This window comes from Falco biarmicus, chromosome 5, assembly GCF_023638135.1.
Source record: "Falco biarmicus isolate bFalBia1 chromosome 5, bFalBia1.pri, whole genome shotgun sequence".
NCBI classification, from domain to species: domain Eukaryota; kingdom Metazoa; phylum Chordata; class Aves; order Falconiformes; family Falconidae; genus Falco; species Falco biarmicus.
In genome coordinates this window covers 61026387-61045309 of record NC_079292.1, presented here as the reverse complement: position 1 = coordinate 61045309, position 18923 = coordinate 61026387, and the positions used below count along the sequence as shown (strand labels likewise).

Below are 18923 nucleotides of genomic sequence, written 5' to 3'. Positions count from 1 at the left end.
CAGGTACAAGAACACACGTGCTGACTTTGAATACATACCTCACAATTTCTGGTTCAATTATCATACAGCAGCTAATCATTCCCTTTGTTATGTATTAACAGCTGTTTGCCTTTCTGCATCATCGTTTTTTTCCCTTTATTCCTACTGTTTTTTAAGTGGTCATAATGAATAAACTTAGCACCTACAGCCATGGCTTCTTGCTTTAAAAGGCTCAAGAGAAAGAAAATTAATTAGAAAAAAAAAGTCTTTTTTGCATGATATCCAAAATTTGGGTCCTAATCCAAACCGCCTGTAATTTAAAAAGCAGAATATACACCACAGGTATCTTGGCTGGCTGCATCAAGGGTGAAGTTTAACGGTGTCCTGCTCAGAGCCAATGTTACGACATTGCCAACCATTTCCTTCATTTTAACAAGTCCCCAGCACACACAGCATACCTAACACCCAATCTCCCTTATGATGCCCACCTGTTTTCCAAGAAAAACAATCTAAAGCCTTCTGGTTATCAAGGGTACTCCAAAAAAAAGAAACTGACTCCCTTTTTCCCTCTCACCAGCTGATTATGCTGGCTGCTCAAAGACATCTGACTGAAATCATCCCACATTTGACAGCACTGGATGACCACCGGTCTTTTTGCCCAAATAACCCCTAAATTATACCAACAGGAACATTAACATTGCCAATAAAGTGTCCCTCTCCCTGCCAGGGAGGGAAAAGGACCATGACCATCTGTCTCTGGCCTACAAATGAGTTGTGTCGTGTCTGGTCAGCCAGCCTGCTCTGTCTCACCTGAAGCACACCTGGCCCACAAACCCCTTTCATCTCTGGCAGAGAAAGCCCAGTCAGTTGTTCTTCTCCACCAAATATTTCTATAGCTGAAAGCTCTGGGTGTTCTGCAGTGCCAAATACTTCGTAGCACGGGAGTCTCTGCAGCCTTTTCATATATTCAAATGCACAAACGAGCCAAGAAGCTTTGCATAAACAACTTGGTACAATGTGCTGAGATGCTGCTGTATTTCTGCATGACAAGTTCATTACCGTTTGGCTTCAGCTTATGCTGATGTACAGTGAAAAAGAAAAAGGAGTGAGTGAGAGAGACCCTTCACAGTTACATTAATTTCATTTTATTTAATAAAAAACAGTATCAGATTAAAAATACAAACACTTCGGGTGATTATCCAGCGTTTTCCCCTGTGTGCCTCATAGACCTCAGACCAACCAAGGATTGGGAGAAAAAAAAAAAAACCAAAAAATAACACCAAACAATTTTGGCTGGAGCTGTAAAATAACGTTGCACCAATTAAATTACACCAAATATATTATTATACCTTTGAAATGGCTTTCAGACCAATAAATAAAAAAAAAAGACAAATTCAAATAAAAAAGTCAACTTTGTATTACAAAAAAATTAAATAAAAATCACAACACTAATAATAACAATGTGCAGTCAAGTTTTTTTTTTTTTTCTTCTCTTCTAGGAATGATAACATGCCAGTAAACATGTAACATGCCAGTAACATGCCAGTAAATCCCTACATAACATTTCCAGTTTGGCAGCAAGCAGTCACTCACTCATTCACATTTGTACACAAGGAAGCAGGCCTGGGCAAGAGCCTCGGGAGATACGAGCCTTTGGGGTGCTCCTCGAGCCTTTGGGGTGCTCCTCGCTTCCCTGCCACAACCGGCTGGGCTCCCTTCCCTTCATCCTGAAACCTCTATTAACCCATTCAAGGTTTAGCACCAGACCTGCAGGGAAGGTGTCAATCAGTGTAACCCCACCGACGTGATGCTCCAGCATGTCAGTGGGACACCACTGATCTACACCAGCTGAGGATCTGGCTCCTACGCTCCGGGGCACGAGTAACAAGCCGTGGCTGCAAAGCACATCCATCCTTGTTTCAGAAAGGCCATGGAGACTATACTGAGTTGTTTTTAAATGCACCACAGCAAACCTGTTAACTCAATACACTGCAAAACGGGGTGTTGATTTGGGATGGGCTAAAAGAGCACATGCAGGGCCTGTGAGAAGACGGGACATCTGAGTATCATACAGAGAGGTACACATCTACAGAGAAATGACCTGCAGTTGCCCTTCCTGAGCAAATGGACAGTGAGCCAAATTTCACTTGACCACCTGAGAGCACTCCTCTCACAGATTTCATGGTATTGATGCTGTTTACTCCAGGGCCAAATTTGGTCCAGTGTTTCACAATAAGTAAAGGTTCTCCGTAGAAGAAGATTAACTGATTTAGGAAATCCAAGCTCATTCATCTTTATGCTAGGCACCCCAGCTGATTTTTAGGAGGACTAAACAGACTTAAGTACCAAGATACACCAAATAAGGAATCTGCAAGTGAAATAGCTCCCTGCCTCTGACACCAACGATTTGTGGGCTTATCTCAGATTCCCAGGGAATCCTGAGGAACCCCATTCCATTTCCACACAGTCTCTAGGACTTGGGATACAGTGGGCCAAATTCTTCTTTCAGTTCCAGTTACAGGGTAGGAGTCAGAACAGAGCCTGCCCCGTGCTCCTCTGCTCTGGGTATGTCTCTAGATAACTTTGCAGCTATGGAACCTTTGACATCATAGGCTGAAACCTGCCACCTACTCGCACCAGTGCATCTCCAAGACAGCCAGGGGCTATGTGCTCAAGGAAATGAGATTGAAATGGGCCTTAAGATTCCAGTTTGCCCGGGCCTGTCAAACACACAGTGCCTTTCTGACATAGGCGTACATTCAGGTAATCCAGTAGACCCATGTGGTACCTTTATGGGAGTTGAAGCCTTCAATCTGGATAGTTAGATATGTCTGAGAACACAAACACATATCCCTCTCATTTTTTTTCAAACTGGTATCATTGCACACAAAGTACCAGCTACACTATATAGAGCGTGGCCTGCAATTTTATGTTAACCATGTTATCAAATCTACCATTATCATTTCATTGCTCAATTCTTTCTGCTCCATTACAACCTACCTAGAAACATTTTCATTTGGAGAAAGGCATCTTTCCACTAACTTTCTGACCTCTATCCATTTCCTACATGCTACAATCTTCTCCTTGCCTAACATTCTGGTCACAAATTACCTGTCACCCTCAAATACTACAAGCTAACAGCAAAGTGGCACCATTTGCTGACTTCGACTGAACTCTAGATTGGAGGGTCAGTTAACCCTTGAGACCCTTTGTTAGTTCCATCTTCGGGCATTCATCTGGCTGGCCATTTTGGAAGAGTCACACATTGAACACACAGGTTGAAATGCCTTAAAAGGTCATTTATCTGCTGATAACATCCATTCCTTCCAGTTCCCATCATCATTTCTGTGACTCTGTTTTTGCTAGTAGGAGCAGAGGTTGGAAACAATATTAGGGCCTCCTGCTCACTGAACAGCAACAGCTGTGGAGGGGCCAAGATCTGAATGCCTGCTCCACCTCTTTTCCACAGACACCTCGTGAGGTTGTTCTGGGGTGAGCCTCTCAAATTATCCGTCCCAGAATGTGCTTAGAACCTCTCAGGCCACCATGGTGGAAGGGACCATGGTGATCACCTAGCCTGGCTTCCTGCATAACGCAAGCCAAAGATTTCCAATGTGCAATGACTGTATCCAGATGAATAACTTCAGGGGGAAATAAAGGCTGTCTTTCTAAAAGACATCCAAATTTGACTTGAAGAATTCAGTTCACTTCTTGATAAAGCTAATCCAATATTAATTACAAACCTCTCAAAACATGTGCCCCTCACTTCCAGTTTTAATTCTGTCTAGCTCTGACTTCAAGGCATCAAATCTTGATGCTTTTGTCTGCTAGATACTGATGTGATTTCATCACATATACAAAGACCAAAGGTTTTTCTCTGGTTAGGTAGGTAATATTTTGAGGACACAAAATCAGAGAAGTGTGAGATGGCTTCGGGTCTACTTCACTAGGAGTTCAGCTCAGTAGGCATAGTCAGCTCCTTTGAAGCAAAACCTACCATTGTCAGCAAATCAGTGACCTGGCCTACTCCATCATAAAGGTACACAGAAAAACTCCCTTCCCTCCCTTTCCATCTTCCCTCTGCTAGTTGAGCTTGTTGCAGATCTCTAGGGCTTTCTTGTAGACCTGAGTCACATCATCCATGTCTGTGAGAAGAGAAAAACTGCTGTCCCCCAGACGGTTGCGATAACGCTTTAGATATTGTGGCCGTGGGCGGTTCTGAAGTCCTTCGAAGTCTTGGATCTGGAGGAAATTTTCAGCAGAGACACAGCTCCGTATCCTCTGTCTGTTTGGCCTGTTCTCTTGCAAATCCAGCAAATCAAAGGAGTCACTGGACAAAATACTGTCGTCACTAATCACACTGGAAGGGCGACTGTAACTTCGAGGTAATGCATCCCCAGGCAAGACCACTTCTTCCATGGCCTCCAGTGTTGGTGTGTCAGGGCTAATCAAAGCAGATTCAGTGCTGCTGGTAGAATACTTGCTGTTATGTTTCAAGATACCCTTACGCCTGCAGGAATGACTGTAAGACCCATTTCTGGATGGCTCTGTGACCCCTGGAGAAGTGTCACTGTTTACTGTCTCATCATTATTGTCCAAGAGTTCAGAAGATTCACTTCGTTCTGGAGAGGAGTAATAGCCGGACTCCCTCTGCTGAGTCTTCTTTAAGATTCCTTTTTTTGGCATTAGTGAAGACTGCTTAGTGCCATATTTGCCCGCTACCTCTCCCTCCACAACACTTTTAATGGCTACGCCAGTCCTACACAACTCTTGCTCCAGCTTAAAAGCAGAGGGTAACACTGGGCTGACCACTCCTTCAATGAAACCTGCACTGTGAGATCGATGTTCACTGTTGCTCCTTTTCTTCAGGATGCCTTTGGGTCTCTTGGAGGTGGGTTTGGATGCATTTTCAGCTCCTCCTTCCTGGATGGACTGTGCAATGTCATTTTCCTTTTTTGATTTTTTCAGAGACCTTTGTCTCTCTAGTGTAACTTCAGGACCTTTGGGCTTAGAAAGGCACTTCATTTTGGTATCAGTCTCTGGTTGGAGGCCAGTAGAACGGTGATGCCAATCAATGAATCTTGCCAGCAATGGGGACTCAGAGTCCCTCATGGCATCACAGTCACAAACACTGCTCTTGTAGCCCCAGTTAACCCACCAGTGGTTGGCAATGTCTTCAATGGTTGCTCGGCGTTCAGGGTTCACCATCAGCATCCATCTGATAAGACCACGAGCATCTGTGGACAAAGAATGGAATATAAAATATTTAGAATACGGGCATTCTTAGTTTTGTCCATTTGGGCATTATGGGCATATGGGCATTAAATGTCTTAGTCCATTTAAATTGGAAGGGTGAAGTCAACCAAATGAGCAAAAATAATGCTTCTTACAACACGAGAAGTGAAAGGGGGCAAGGCTTTGGCCATCAGTCAATGTTGGAAAATGCATTTGTGTACTACTTCTTATCAGAAGAACATGATTTACCCTCACAAATGTACACTTGGTTATCAAAGACATTAATATTTGTACCATATTAATCAGTGAATAGTTCCATATTATTGAAGGAAGTCACCAACCTATTGACTCTAATCATTACAAAACTTAGAGGAAAACAAAGGGGAATTGGGGTGTTTTAAATGGTCGACACATTATTGCTTTTGCATTTATTTTTTCCATAAAAAGTGTAGTCTTCTGTATATTTTAAAACTATATTTTCATAAAGAGAGCAAGAAGGCAGAAATTGAAAGGGACAGTAAACAAATGATACAAGATAAATATTAATTTAAATATAATATGTTTAAGGCTGGAAGGAGTCATTATAACCAATGACCTGGACTTAGGTGATGCTTTTCCATCAGGTGACTGCTTAACGTGTTATCCTCTAAGTGGAAGTAAAAGCGAACGCAGTGGCATTAATTCAGATTCTGGCCTGCCTTCTTGGATAAGACTGCATCACTGAGCATTCGTCTTCTCTCTGCTTGTGATATACCACAGTGTAGAGGACTGATCTGTACCAGTATGTTATATCAGTTTACAGCTTGTCTGAACAATTCCACTTGCAATAGCTAACAGACCTTCCACTGTCATAGATCTAGTTAAAAGAGCCCATTACAGCTTCCCCAAGGCAATAAAATCTATCTGCTATAAAACTTTAATTTCAAAAGGGCTTTTGGTAAATGCTGTACCCAGATGGGAATTGATAGCAGATGAAGTCAGTAGGCAAATATTTTTTTTCTTCATCGTTCTAATATGACACCAAAACATGTTGGAAGCGGCTGGGAAAACCCTCCATTCTGAACTCCTATCAGCTCAATACATTGCCCTCACTCTTTTTTTATACCTGAGGTCTGTGTTGGCTCACGGTATTCTCCACTGCTGATCTGCCTGATGAGGTTCTTGTGATCAAAGCCATCAAAGGGCATCGTTCCATAAACCAGAGTGTAAAGCAATACACCAAGGGCCCAGCTGTCAACCTGAAATACAGACAATGCATGTGAAGCCCAGGAAAAAGCTGATCACCACCCTTCTCACTGCCATTAGCACCACAAGGGCAGCATCACATCCCACTGCGCCTACTGATGGGCAAACCAGTATCTAACATCTGACTAAACACAGGCAAATAAAAGCAAACGAAGACAACTTGAGAACTTGCAGTATGGGAGAGACCCAAGTGAACCCGCATGCGCAGTAACACAGGCATTAAGACTAACCCTCAAGAACACTATCGTCAAAGACATCCTCATAACATCACAGAAAAGCCGACCCTTCTTACCTCTGGGCCTCTGTAAGGTCGTCCATTAACTATTTCAGGGGAAGCATACAGTGGGCTTCCACAGAAGGTCTGTAGAAACTTGTCTTTGTGATAAAGGTTGGAGAGTCCAAAATCAGCGATCTGCAAGTAGAATTGCACAAGGTATCTGTAGTATTAACAATATCTTAATGCAACAGAAAATCCTCTATCAAGAAAGACTTAGCTATATTTGACCCTGCTGTAGGGCAGAGGTCTCACTGTGGATAATCTCTCAAGTTTCCTGGCCAACCCATCATTCTATGATTTTTTGACTTTTCTCTCTAAAGAGCCTCCAGAGGAGAAGAGTCCCCAGGTTAAATCCTCCATGTTAGGGATAAGGATGCTTTGGTCCCATTCACAGTCGGTCACTGACTGACTGCACAACCAACTGTCAGTCACTAATTTTATCCTGGATGAATTGCATATGCTTGCAAAGATGATCTCCTATTGTGAGGCACTGGGCCTGCTGTCCACTTCGTGCTTTTCATCTTGTATCATCATTAATACCAAAGGAAAGCAAGCAGAAAGTACTACCGTTCTTATCGCACACATGCAAGCCAAAAGCCAAGACCTTTAAATCCAACAGGAGAAGTCAGGCAGGAGTGTCACAGGAAACTAAGCATTACAGAAGAAAGTGATTTTTAAAATCATCTGGAACTTAGTTACACTTTAAGGAGGGGGAAAGTGAGGCACTCACTAACTCTTCCAGATTCAGGGACTCCAGCTGAGGAATCTGAGCTGTTAAGCACACAAGATGTCTATCATGAGATAATAAACACAAGTCTGGTTCCTAATGGGAAACAATGGGCCCAAATCCGGCTTTCCCAACACAAACAAAACTTCACTTGAGACTGTTGGGAATTTTGCCCATGTAGGAATTGCAGGATCAGGTCCAAATATTTTGTTTACTTCAATTCTCTGTTCTTGTTCTTACAAAACAAAGGCTGAGGATAGCAACACCAAAATACTCCCACAACCTTTGCAGTTCCTTTGTTTCTCTAGCACAAGGCAACACATCTCATTTTTTATCTTGTTTAAAACCCAAACGCTTCTGTTTCCCAGAGGTACTTTTATTACTGCCCACTATTGACATAAGGCATATAAAAAAGACATAAAGCACAGGCATAAAAAAGGTATTACAGCTATAAGACACAGGAGTTTTCTCCAGGTTTCCTTCACATACTTCAGGCCTTTTCTACTGGAACAAAATTAAATCCCAGGAATTTTCACAAGAGAAAATTCAAGAAAATATAAAGTGAATGGAAAAGAGAAGGATTTACATCATTCACTCCTGACTTTCTAAAATGTGTGTCATCAGTGCCTTTAGTACCTGTTTAAATGCAATGTCTAGCGAACTCTTGGGAGACATAAAGTCTTTGTGGCTACTATCTAAACTCCTACAGTTATACCTAAAAATGTCACAGCTGAGACCAAAATGAACAGGGTTGGTGAAGTATGGGCAGAAGTTCCCAATTTTATTTCTTTACCCCAAAATAGAAATATATATACATACACACACACTTTATAAATAGATATAAATGCATAGATATAGAGACTTTCATGTAAGAAATATAAACTTTTTTATAAGATGTAATTTTCCCAAGATTTTTAAAGTCACAGGGCAAATATGAGATTTCATGCTTCACCTTATCCTATTGTTCTGCTTGTTCAGGTGTTCCACTGACAATTTTGTCGCATAATATCCTGCTCAAAAAGCAGGTGATTCCTATTCATTAATGTTAATTCATCTCACCACATCCATTCATAGTTCGAAGTCACTCGGTCCCTCAAACAGCGTATTATCAAGCCACAGCAGAAAATTCAACCCTTATATAAATGTGGTTTGTAAAATCTTCATTGTATGGCTGGAATGTCATTGAAAACAGCTGGTGTACAACTGCAGTCTGCAAACATATTCTCATGGCTCAGATTGCACTTAATTGCTCTAAATTCCATTTTCTTATCAAGTCACCCTGCCTGGCTTGCAGGAAGTTGGTTTTAAGCCTTATGAAGTGTGCCCTGTCAATCAGGGGAAGAATGGGATCATTTCAGTGTTAAAAATTCATGCTGGTCATTGAGTTTTATTTTAGTTCAGGATGCAGCTAAGACAAGGACAAACACTGCACAGTGTGATTCCTTAAGAAAATACATTCCCTTAACACCATGGAATGTATAAAATGTATGTGGATGTGCATGAATATATATATATATATAGGGATACACATACCATTGTTCACACTAAGAAAGTCTCAGACTTGGGCATTCATGTTTTCATTTTGACCATTCAGGAAAAGAGTATTTATGTTACAGTCCACTCCCATACTCACAGACTGATGTTTATCAGCTTTTCCCATTAAAACTGTCATGCCCCCCCAAAACAAGATTAATTGAAGCCAACATTACTTCATGTTCTTGGCACTTAAATGGAACTAAGGCATCAAGTCAAAAAAACTTCCTAAATTGGGAGGAGCAGGGAAATGGACTTTTATCCCCCTCCCTTCAGGAGGTGTATGTTTCATATTTACTGTTAGCTATGATAAACCAGATGTAATTTATTGGTTCAGTGTGGACTATAAATTCCATGAAGTTCACACTCATGGAAATTGTCAGTTTTATCCCATTTAGGAATCTGTCTCTTTGTACTGTAGATAGAGAAATAATTAGGTCTCTTAAAGCAAATGAAACGTATGTGCAGTCAGTGAGACTTCCAGCAAGGTAAATCCCAATTACATGTACTTACACTGTATATATGAAACCCTCATGGGTTTTTAGTGGTTAGTCTGATTGGTGTCCCCTTACCAGCCCAAGAGAAAGTGCAGTTAGAAGGATTATGTTACTATTATACTTGCATTTTTCTCTCCTTCTATCACTTTGGGGTTGATCATACAGTTTATGTCAACCTCTTCTAGACATCTCTTTTAGGTACAATTCCCAGCCCAGGAGCTGCCACAGCCCTACTGTGAACAAGGAGGCCCCCTCCATTGTGCCAGGTGGCGTGACAGAGGTGTCCCTGGGGGCAGGTTGTGGCAAGGGGCAGGGACACAGGGTCTGGATAAGCCATCAAGAGGCACCAATTCCCTGGCTGCCGCACTGGGCAACAGTTTCTCTCATCCCCTCCTTTTAGGGGTGTAGATACTGGGGAGAGCGGCAGTGCTTGGCGACATGTGACGTGATTCTCATCAGGCCAAACTGCAGGAGCTATGGGTGAATGGAGGCAGCTACATCCTTGCCCCGCTGCTATTTCTTCTAGTAAATTCATACATACAATAAACCAAAAACTAGCATCCTCAGTCCCTTTGAAAACTCATGAAGAGAAGAAGGCTCCCCAAAAGGCTTTTTTGAAGACCACCAAAGGCAGACGCCTAAAGCTATCACAAGTTTCTTCCCACAAAGGGCTTTCTAACTCACCAACTCAGGGCAGTTCTTTCAGTGCTTGGGGACTGCCTGAGCCGTGCTGCCTGTCTGATACTATGAACAATGATATTCTCTTAATGGGATAAAAATGCCAGTGAGAGGCTGCTCTGCCACTGCGTGGTGGGGGCAGCAGCTGTACCCACCCCCAGAAACCCAGGGCAAGCAGACAGGGCAGCTCTGAGTCACCTGGAGCCGGAAGGTGGAAGTCACCAAGTGCAGGCAGCTGAAAGGAGAACGGAGTAAATTTCAAGGTGAACTGTGCTGTTAGCAGCTGGCACATGGATGAGGCAAGAGGGGTTTGTACACACTGCAGAAACCTCAATTTCATTGCCACATTATTTCTTTAAAGAACATGGCACCATGAACAAAGTAAGAAAGCAAATGAGGCTGCAGCGTCTTGGTGAGGTTTAGCTCCAGGATTGTACCCCACTATTGACCTCCGCAGCCAGGCTAGATCCCAGGAGAAACATACACACTCAGGGTTTCTGCAAGATAGTTGGGTGCGTATCTGGGGGGGCAAGGTACTGTTTGATTAGTTGGCTGGATTAACTCCTTGTACCCCACAGATCTGCATGCATGTTCAGTCTCACAAGTGTTTAAAACTCATTTTATTCACTTGTATTTGCTGCATTTAGGGGGTTTAAGTAATAGTTTGCAGGAAATATCAGCACATACACGAAGTCCCTGGGAAACATAATAATATACTACAGATCAGATCACTTTCTTCCCCTCATCACCCTCTACCTAATTTTTTGTCAGCTTTCAGACACTGGTGTTTCATAGTTGCTGTAGTCCAACACATGACTGTTGCCAGAGACTTTTACTCTTTCAAAAAAGCTGTTTATGTCTCCATGCACTGTTTCATGCCCTTCATTTAATTAGCTAAAATTTAAAAATGGTTTCCAAGTTAGTGTAGTATCATGTAAAATGGCTTGGGGCCCTTTTAGGTCAGATAATAATTTCTAATGGATTACTTGTCCTCTTTATTTCCTGTTCTAAAAGTATTTCTTAAGTTGCTATACATGGATCTATTTTTACCACAACTTATTTTTTCTTCACATTACTATGACATGCTTGTGTATATGATAATGTAGAGATCACTGGCTTCTTCAGAAAGATGTATGTAGTTGCACACTGCACCCAAGAACAAAGGGATTACTTTCATTTTCTCGTTCTTGAAACCAAACTGACAATTTTGGAGGTGCTTTGTAACCCACTGAATGAAATATAAATACTGAGAAAGTACAGATAAGACTATCACTCCATTTCTAGAAAATGCCTTCCACTGAGTATTTGAAGCCATCAGTCAATACCAAACCCCAAACTGCATATTTCCTTTTTTTGTCTGAATAAACCATATTTAAATACTCTCAGAATGAGAATCTGATAAATTTGCTACTAATAAATAATTTACAGCTCCATATGTGTTTCCTTGGCAACAGTTACTGTTTAGTGAAACAAAGAAATAGGGTAAAGTAAGATTTTGTGCAAGTAACATAGAAACCACAGTAACATATTCAAAGCTTCAGCATCAGGGAAATAGTGGCAGTGTGCTTAATATCAAGTACTCAAAGCTGATCTTAGTCACAAGGTGTAAAAAACCAGAAAGCAGGAAGAAAAAGGAAAACAATTCAAAAAGACCTGTCTTGAAGTAATCCAAATTCAAACACTACTGACAGTAAGATGTATGAAATACCAACCGCCTCCAAAGTTCGGTCTATTTGTTAAGCTTTGTGAGACCCTTTGCAGAAACAGTTACCAGGGGACAGCAAGGGAGCTTGCGGCCACCTACCCACACCAAGGCAGCCTCACGCTCAGAGGTGTGCCTTACAGTTTGCAGAGAAGTAACTGAGGAAAGGCTGGAAATATGCAAAATACCTACCCGGTAGCTGAAACACACCACCCCGGTTCAGTAAATGGAAGCCTTCAAGAAAAAGATGACCAAATGATTGGAAGGGATGTGGGGGGTTACGGCTACCCGAGTTTCTCCCACAGCAGTGCCACTCACTATGGCAGCTGAAATGCATTTGTGGTTCTGAAGGCCCTGGGTCAGCTCCATAGTCTGGACACAAACACATAGCTACCTGTCCCTGCCCCATCCTCCTGCTCTCCCATAAAGAAGAGAGGGGAGGGAGCGGAGCTTTCTGACAAAGCACAGCTCCCCGGGGGCTTGGAGGCGTGATCGGTTTTGCATATGAGGACCACAGTGCAGATCCAGGCCACCGCAGCTAGCAAATTCCCCAAATTCCTCTTCTCTCTCAAGAATTCTCTGATTAGCTGGGAAGATAGTTTGGCGTGTAATGCGGAAAGAAAGGTCATCCTGCCTGCGGAAGCCTGTTTCGTATACAATGTCCTAGAAAGGCTACTTTTTGTTTCAGTGCTGCTGAGAACAGCTGGGGCTGCTGCAGCCACCATCCCTGTAGGAACAGGAGTGGCGAGGTTCGCCTTAACGCTGGATGTTAACAGCAAAACATCCAAGTATTGCATTGGATGGGCTTTCTGTAAAAACTGTTTTTAGAAACCACATATTTATGTGCCTTTAATCCACTAGTTGATCCAAGTTAGCTTCTGTCATCAGCCTTACAGACATGGCAGCTACCATATGTTACTTTCCATTTCCATTGCACATCAGCTTAAAATGAAGACAATCTCTCCAGCGTGAAGCGCAGAAGGCAGCGCGTGCAGCCCCATGGCTTTCAGTGGAGACGAAATGAAGATCTGGGCTATTTAGATATCTGGCTATGCAGGGAGCTCCTCACTTACTTTGTTAATTAAGCAAGGATGCCCAAGTATCAGCAGAAACTCTTTGGTGTCCCTCCCTCTATTTGTTTGCCCATAGATGAGTGCACCCAGCCACCCTCGAGTCCAGCTACCCAGGGAGGAACAAAGCTGAAAGTGAAACAGGTTCAGCCACCTGGAACCTACATTTATCTCTACATTATTTATCTTTGTAGTACAGCTATTAGGAAAAAAAGAAGATGGGAAAAAAAGGTCATTCCCATGCTTTCACTGGGGAGAAATGACATGGAAATAACATCACTGACATCACTATCCAAAGTATACATTTATGTCTGCAGTTCCAAAGCCATTTCCTAATGAAGCACATGTGCTTTGCTAGGTTTATTTTGAAACTCTATTTGCTTATTTTCCAGCCATGATCAAAAGGACATTCAGAGTGTTCTGTAGGAGGCACTTGAATCCTGTAGACCTGGACAGTTTTTTCCTACCCCAGCAGCAGCCAGCAATAATATCATTCATACAATAAACCTGACAGCATGAAATGCTCTGCTGTTTCCTACCAGTAAATAGATACTGCTTTGGGAATTGTGGACCTTGCGTAGCAGGGCAGGGCCTTCTCCCCCAAATTATGCAAACCTTCATTTAGCATGTATGACTGGTCACCCCAACCTCCAAACCCTCGAGCCTCTTGCCAGATGCTGTTGCTTAGTAGCTGTTGCCATAACACTGGCTCTTCTAATACCTTGGATAAAGATGTTACAAAACATGTAAATCCATTCTGAGAAGCTGAGAAAAATAATCCTACCTTAATATTAAAATTGTCATCAAGAAGGATGTTTTCCAATTTTAGGTCCCTGTGGACAACACCGTTCTGAAACAAGGAAGAAAAAAACCGGGGGAGTACGTGAGAAAATAGTGGGAAAATTAAAGGTGAGCTGGCAGGGTGGTCTTTGCATTGACATTTCAGGGCTGATTTCACTGTCATAACCGGCACGGCCCAGTGACTAGTGACAGGCGATGCATTAGTCATTTGGTGTGTGGTTAAGGGAAGAATGAATGGAATCTGTCCTCCCACAAAGCCTCTAAAACAGCAGGGGGGTTGGGGGATGGAGGGCTGGAGGGTGTCTTTTCGGAACTTAATTCCAGCCTGGATCCTGCCCCCACTGTGTGAAAGCAATATATTCTCCTCAGGCACCAGAAAACAGTATCTGTCAATGACGCTAGTCCTTACAAAAGCCCTTATTCCGCCAATGTGCAGCCATGTGGATTGGGGGAGTTACAATCCTAAAGCACTGTAAATGTTAGGGATGGAAGCGAACAAGCTGGGTTTAGGTCAGAGCCTTCTGTAAAGAAATTTGGGGGAAATTAACTGCACAGGGAAAGGTGTGCAGCTTTTCAGCGCTGCACAGTGAGGATTTTGAAAACCTCCTTTGTTTATCAAAATGCAAGTGGAGATTAAAGTGTTTAAGAATCCAAATAAAAAATCATCTGCTCATTGCCTTTAGTTTCATGCAAGTTTTGGCTCTATGCAGTTGGTTCATAAGCAGTGATAAAAGGACCATGACAACAGCCAGTCAGCTACCTTGCATTTAACTGCTTAAATTGTCATTCTAGTGGGTACCATGATGGATAAAGTCATTAGCAAAAGGCATCTTTCTAGTGCTACCGCTACATCTGGAAAAGTTACTTTTGCCTATTCAGAATGAATGCATACTAAAGCTCATCCGTGAAAACTCCTACCCTTCTCTTGGCTTTTTTCTTTCATATATCTTATCTCCTATTCTAAAGTTGCTCACTTGTATATTCAAATTGCAAACTATCATTCATTTGAATGTATTAATATTAATGTTGTAGAAATTCTATGGGATGCCTTTTCTAGTTAATGTTGTTAATTTTTTTTTCTTTAATGTCAGAAGAATTATTTCAAAGGCAAAAATGCAATGTAGGGCTAATGTAAGGGAGTGGCTGGTATCTGCCATAACACAGGAAAACATCTTTAGTCCTTAAAAACAGGCAGTGAACTACTGTAGCACTTTTAATGATGATCTGTTGCACTAATATAATCATATGCTGTGATACTTAATAATGAATGCTGTTGCCTCAGACATGCTTTAACATATATAAGTAACTAATCAGTCTTCAAATAGCATTTTTAATATCAAATATATTGCTCACCTTGTGGCAGTAATGTACAGCAGAGACTATCTGTCGAAAGAAGTGTCTTGTCTCTCTTTCACTTAATCTCCGCCTCTCACTGATGTAATCATACAGCTCTCCTTTACTTGCATATTCCATGATGATCACAATCTTATCTTTATTTTCAAACACTGCACAAGATAAAAGAAAAAAACACCACTGTTGATTCAACACGTTTGAAAACTGACACTTTAAAGAGTGAAGAAGACTCAGAATGACTGAATCCATCCTATATCACCACTGCAGCCTGGCGAGAGGTATTACCAATCCCACTGCAAAAACCAAGTTCCAAAGCTAAATTTTTCTCAGAGGAAGTTTACAATATTTCAGATCAAGAGAGGAAAGTGGAGGCTATCTTCACTTTCATATGGCTACATGAAAGAGGCTCTTTGCCTCTATTAATACAGGGTCACAGGGCAGCAACATCAACTTGATCCTAATGAGGTGAGGTGGATACCTGTGCCAGCAACACCTGAATACTAACACCTGTCCCAACAGGGACTGCCTCTTACCAATAGTCCTCTTGAGGCCAAAGGACCAAAGAAAACAAGAGCTTTCATATAATTTGGAAAGGGTTAATAGAAAGCATAATAAACTGTCTCCAACGACTGGCTGATACAGGATTGCCATTTGGCTTGTAACGACTGTTGGTTGGCTCTTACCTACCATCAAAATCCAGTAAGTCAATTGATGTATGTGTCCTTTTCCAGCCCAGCTCTGTGCAACAGCACGGTGGGCACAGCAACTTGAGCTAGAAGTGGCTCCAATGTCTCTGGAGCTGTACAGCTCTTGTCAGTATGGCTCTGCACCCTGTCTCATGCACGCAACTCATGCTCAAGCTTACTTATCTCCTGCCTCCACTGCGTGTCCCATCATCTGCTGTACATACATCCTTTGCCACTTGCGCAGAGCTGGCAGCAATGTGTAACTCCCATACAAGCAGTGCAAGGAACATTCATCCAATACACGTCACAACTTGACTGTTCTTTAGGACTGAAGGCACTCTGTGCCACATGCTGTCAAGAACTTCACTGAGAGCTGCAGATAACTAAATATTTAATCTAGTAAAGCAGACTGTGAGTAGTTTCAAATTGCCATAGTGCCCTGGCTGCTACATAGTTTTTCCATTCTGACACCAAAAATCCACTGGAAACTTCCTGCACCTGCCGTAAATAACCACTGCTCATATTAAAACATGGTGATTTTCCTTTTCTTTCTATCTGTGGCAGCAGCCTGCTGAGGCTAGGTCACAACGGCAGCAAAGCATCTGCAAATCAACGAGGTTACAGGGGTTATTACAAATGGATGCTGGTTTTGACCAGCTCTACTGGAATGATGCCTTCCTATCTTTAGCAAAGCTCTGCCAGTAGTCATTAGCGTTTAAAAAAACAAAAATAAAAAAAAAAACCAACTTCAGCTTTTGCAGTGGAATGTGAAGCTGCCTTTCTCAACACAGATATTTACTGCTTTTAGGCTTTGTCTCGTGTCCTCTCACACCTTGTCACTCAACTCCACAAGCCAAAGCCTCTGCAGTTCCCTCTAACACCCCTGAAGCCCAGCCAAACAGCTCTGATAAAAGGGAGAGCAAACAGCCAGATAAAACCAGCCGCTTACTTGTCTGCTGGCCTCACGGTATCCCAAAGAGGAGGCTCCTGCCAGTGATTGCATCCTATGTGCATCCTCATTAGCAATAAACTTCAGAAACTGGAAGAGCCGTCTCTGGATGGATTACACTTACAGTATCCTCTCCAAGAATGACAGAATGATATTGTCTGGGAAAACTAAGCATGCCCTGTGCCATATAGGGAAGTGCAGTGATGTGCTACCAATAAAGCCGTGATGCACACACTCGTTTCTCTAAGCCTGGAAAGGCTTGTTAGATACAGGGTTGTTTAGGAAGGTAAAGAGTTTCAGTAGGCTGAGACAAATCACTAAAAATGCTCTTATTTAAGAGTTTTTATTTAAAACAAACAAACAACAACAACCCCAAAACAATCCCCCACCTCCTCAAAAAAACCCACCCTGATTTAATGAGTTAGGGGTTTTTACATCATGAACATAGAGGCAAAGCTGCCACGTGGCATCACTGATCTCAGTGGACTCTCATGGGAGTGCACACTCCAACAATACCAGCCAAGGACCACCCTGAGCGCAGGGGGACATTTGCCTCACCAGCGGGGCACAGATGGGGTCAAAGGGGCCCTCAACTCTTCCCACCCCACTGTCCCAACCGCTGATGCCCCACCAAGTGTTCAGTGCTGCTGAGGACAGTAACAGCAGTAACAGCCCTGCTACCATGGCGCATTCTTCCAGACTGTGTTTTTGTTAAAGTTTTGCCTTCATCACTCAGTCATGAGAGCTTTCTCACATCATCCTTGATGTTCTCCAATTACAAATTCCAGAATCTAATTTTTCTGGACTAAAATTTGCCATATTAATACAAGCCTTGATCCAGACATATTCTCCTGCATTTCTAAAGAAACGAAGCAGAAAGCACTCCGTTTGGTGGAATGCATGTTTAAAGGTACTTTCCATCTTAAACCTTCTCTTATGCCCTCTAGGAAACTGAGATAATACCTTAAAGTTGAGTTTAGGAAAGCATAAGTGACTGTTCCAAATTTTTAATTTTTGTCGTAAAACTGCACTAGAATCAATGAGAATAGAAGCAACCCAGTAACTTGTATTTGGGTTTCAGTTTATCAGTGTACTCAGGACAAACTGGCACATTCTTTTTCTTCACAAGGGAGCATTGTGAGAAGGACACTGCCCTTGGACTTAGATGACATTACAGAGACCTCCTCAGCATCGTCATAGCTGAACATTACAGAGTTAAACAGCAATCCATCTCTTCACCAAGGAGCAGAGGTGAATGGAGAATCTTTTTTTTTCTCCAGGGATGGGGGAGGTATTTTCTTACAACTGCATCATTTCGGTTCAGAGCACCTCCATTGTATCAGCTGAATCTCACGAGAGGGCATGCAGCTACCTTCCCGCAGAGAGGGAACTGAACAGCAGACAAAAACATCTTAAATGAGAGCTGCCACTGAAGAAGGGAGCGGAAAGGCACTAGGTTTTACATCTAGACACACACACAATCTTAAAGAGGAATTCAGTGGTCAAAACTATCAGGCACGTGACAAGGTGGTATTCTGGCAAGTCTCAGACTATCAGCCACGCACACAATGAATTTTCAAAGTAGTAGTTAGGATGCCAGGCAGGTTTCATACAGACACCTCTGAATTTCCCTTCTGAGCACAGTATGTAGCTTTATAACCATATGCTCCAAGAAAGCATTGTGGCCAGTGGCTGGGGGGAGAGGAGGGCATTAATTAAAGGCTGGATTGACTTACTGCAAATAATAATGAGGTAATAAATATACTGCCCTGTTAACACCTGGGCTGTAACCTGCAGGCTGATGATGGACGGATTGCCTCCATATAGCTTCTGGGGCTGTTTGGTTCACTCTTTGTTTTTGTTGCAGATGATTTATTACCTGCCATCCTACTGCATATTCATTCTGAAACTCACCCCACCTAGAAGTGTGCCTAAACCCTGGCTGCACCTACTGCCAACTGCGAAGCATGGCTTCAGCAGAATGCTGCACCTCAGGAACATCCCACAGCCTGCTACTGATGGGACGGCCATGCCGTACATGCCTGCTCCTCAACCCTGACCAAGGTCAAGGGCAGGAGAAAGGTTATGTGTAAGGAAGATGGGGCTGTTCTTACTTCTTTCCAACCATTGATACTCTGCAAACAATTGGCCAAATAAGGTAAGTGGAGAACTGTCACCATCAACACCCAGA

General features: G+C 42.5%; 1 protein-coding gene across 1 annotated transcript in view; it reads right to left on the bottom strand.

Moving 5' to 3' along the window:
- Positions 1-1101: 1101 nt before the first annotated feature.
- NUAK1 (NUAK family kinase 1) overlaps positions 1102-18923 on the bottom strand; it is a 49354-nt gene continuing 31532 nt past the window's right edge. Inside the window, exons 3-7 of the mRNA XM_056340095.1 lie at positions 15098-15249; positions 13728-13793; positions 6752-6871; positions 6320-6452; positions 1102-5216 (exon numbers count right to left, since the gene is read on the bottom strand). Coding sequence (XP_056196070.1) covers positions 4063-5216; positions 6320-6452; positions 6752-6871; positions 13728-13793; positions 15098-15249 — 1625 coding nt within the window. The 3' untranslated portion in view covers positions 1102-4062. The remainder of the gene's footprint in view (positions 5217-6319; positions 6453-6751; positions 6872-13727; positions 13794-15097; positions 15250-18923) is intronic.